A 739-nucleotide genomic window follows, 5' to 3' on the forward strand; every position below is an offset into this window, starting at 1 on the left:
CTCAAACACATTTAAGAGTGACAACATCTCCAGTCAATGATAACTAATATAAGACTTTGATGCTAATTAATGAAGTAAATGTAAAAGAAGAAACAAGAAAAGGTCTGTTTTACTGTAGTTTTATCACTCATTTTAAATAAATGTTTTTATTTGATTGTTAGAGGCAGTAAGTAGGCAAAGGATGAAAATTCTTAGTCAGAAGCTATTTTATTTCCATATTTGGAATTGGAAGTATATCACTATTTTGGGTGTGACCTTGGTAACACTGTGGTTAAGCCCTTGGCTGTAAATGAAAGGTCAGAGGTTTGACCTTTGGCTGCTATACAGGAAAAGGATGTGGAAGATGACTTCCTTAAAGATCACAGGCTTGGATAACCGTTAGTATTACAGTGAATCAGAATTGACTCGATGGCAGTGGGTGGAATAGGAGAAGATATTATTCTTATTGTAGTCTGTATTGTATATAAATGATCCTACTGTTTGGATAAGAAATCAAATGACGTATTGCATTAGGCAAATCTGCTGCACAGGAACTTTTTAAAGTGTTGAGGAGCAGAGATGTCAGCTTGTGGACTAAGGTGCGCCTGACCCAAGCCATGGTATTTTCAGTAACCTCATATGGATGCAAAAGCTGGACAATGAATAAGGAAGATCGCAGAAGAATTGATGCCTTTGAGTTGTGGTGTTGGAGGAGAATACTAAAAGTGCCATGGGCTGCCAAAAGAACCAATAGATCTGT

The 739-nt window shown here is 36.9% G+C and overlaps 1 protein-coding gene across 1 annotated transcript in view; it reads left to right on the forward strand.

Annotated features, from left to right (window-relative positions):
- Positions 1 to 343: 343 nt before the first annotated feature.
- LOC102822064 (aspartyl/asparaginyl beta-hydroxylase-like) overlaps positions 344 to 739 on the forward strand; it is a gene marked incomplete at its 3' end in the record, with an annotated part of 69931 nt that continues 69535 nt past the window's right edge. Inside the window, exon 1 of the mRNA XM_006877771.1 lies at positions 344 to 377. Within this exon, the coding sequence (XP_006877833.1) occupies positions 344 to 377 (34 nt within the window). The remainder of the gene's footprint in view (positions 378 to 739) is intronic.

Source organism: Chrysochloris asiatica, unplaced genomic scaffold (genome assembly GCF_000296735.1).
Source record: "Chrysochloris asiatica unplaced genomic scaffold, ChrAsi1.0 scaffold00596, whole genome shotgun sequence".
Taxonomy (NCBI): domain Eukaryota; kingdom Metazoa; phylum Chordata; class Mammalia; order Afrosoricida; family Chrysochloridae; genus Chrysochloris; species Chrysochloris asiatica.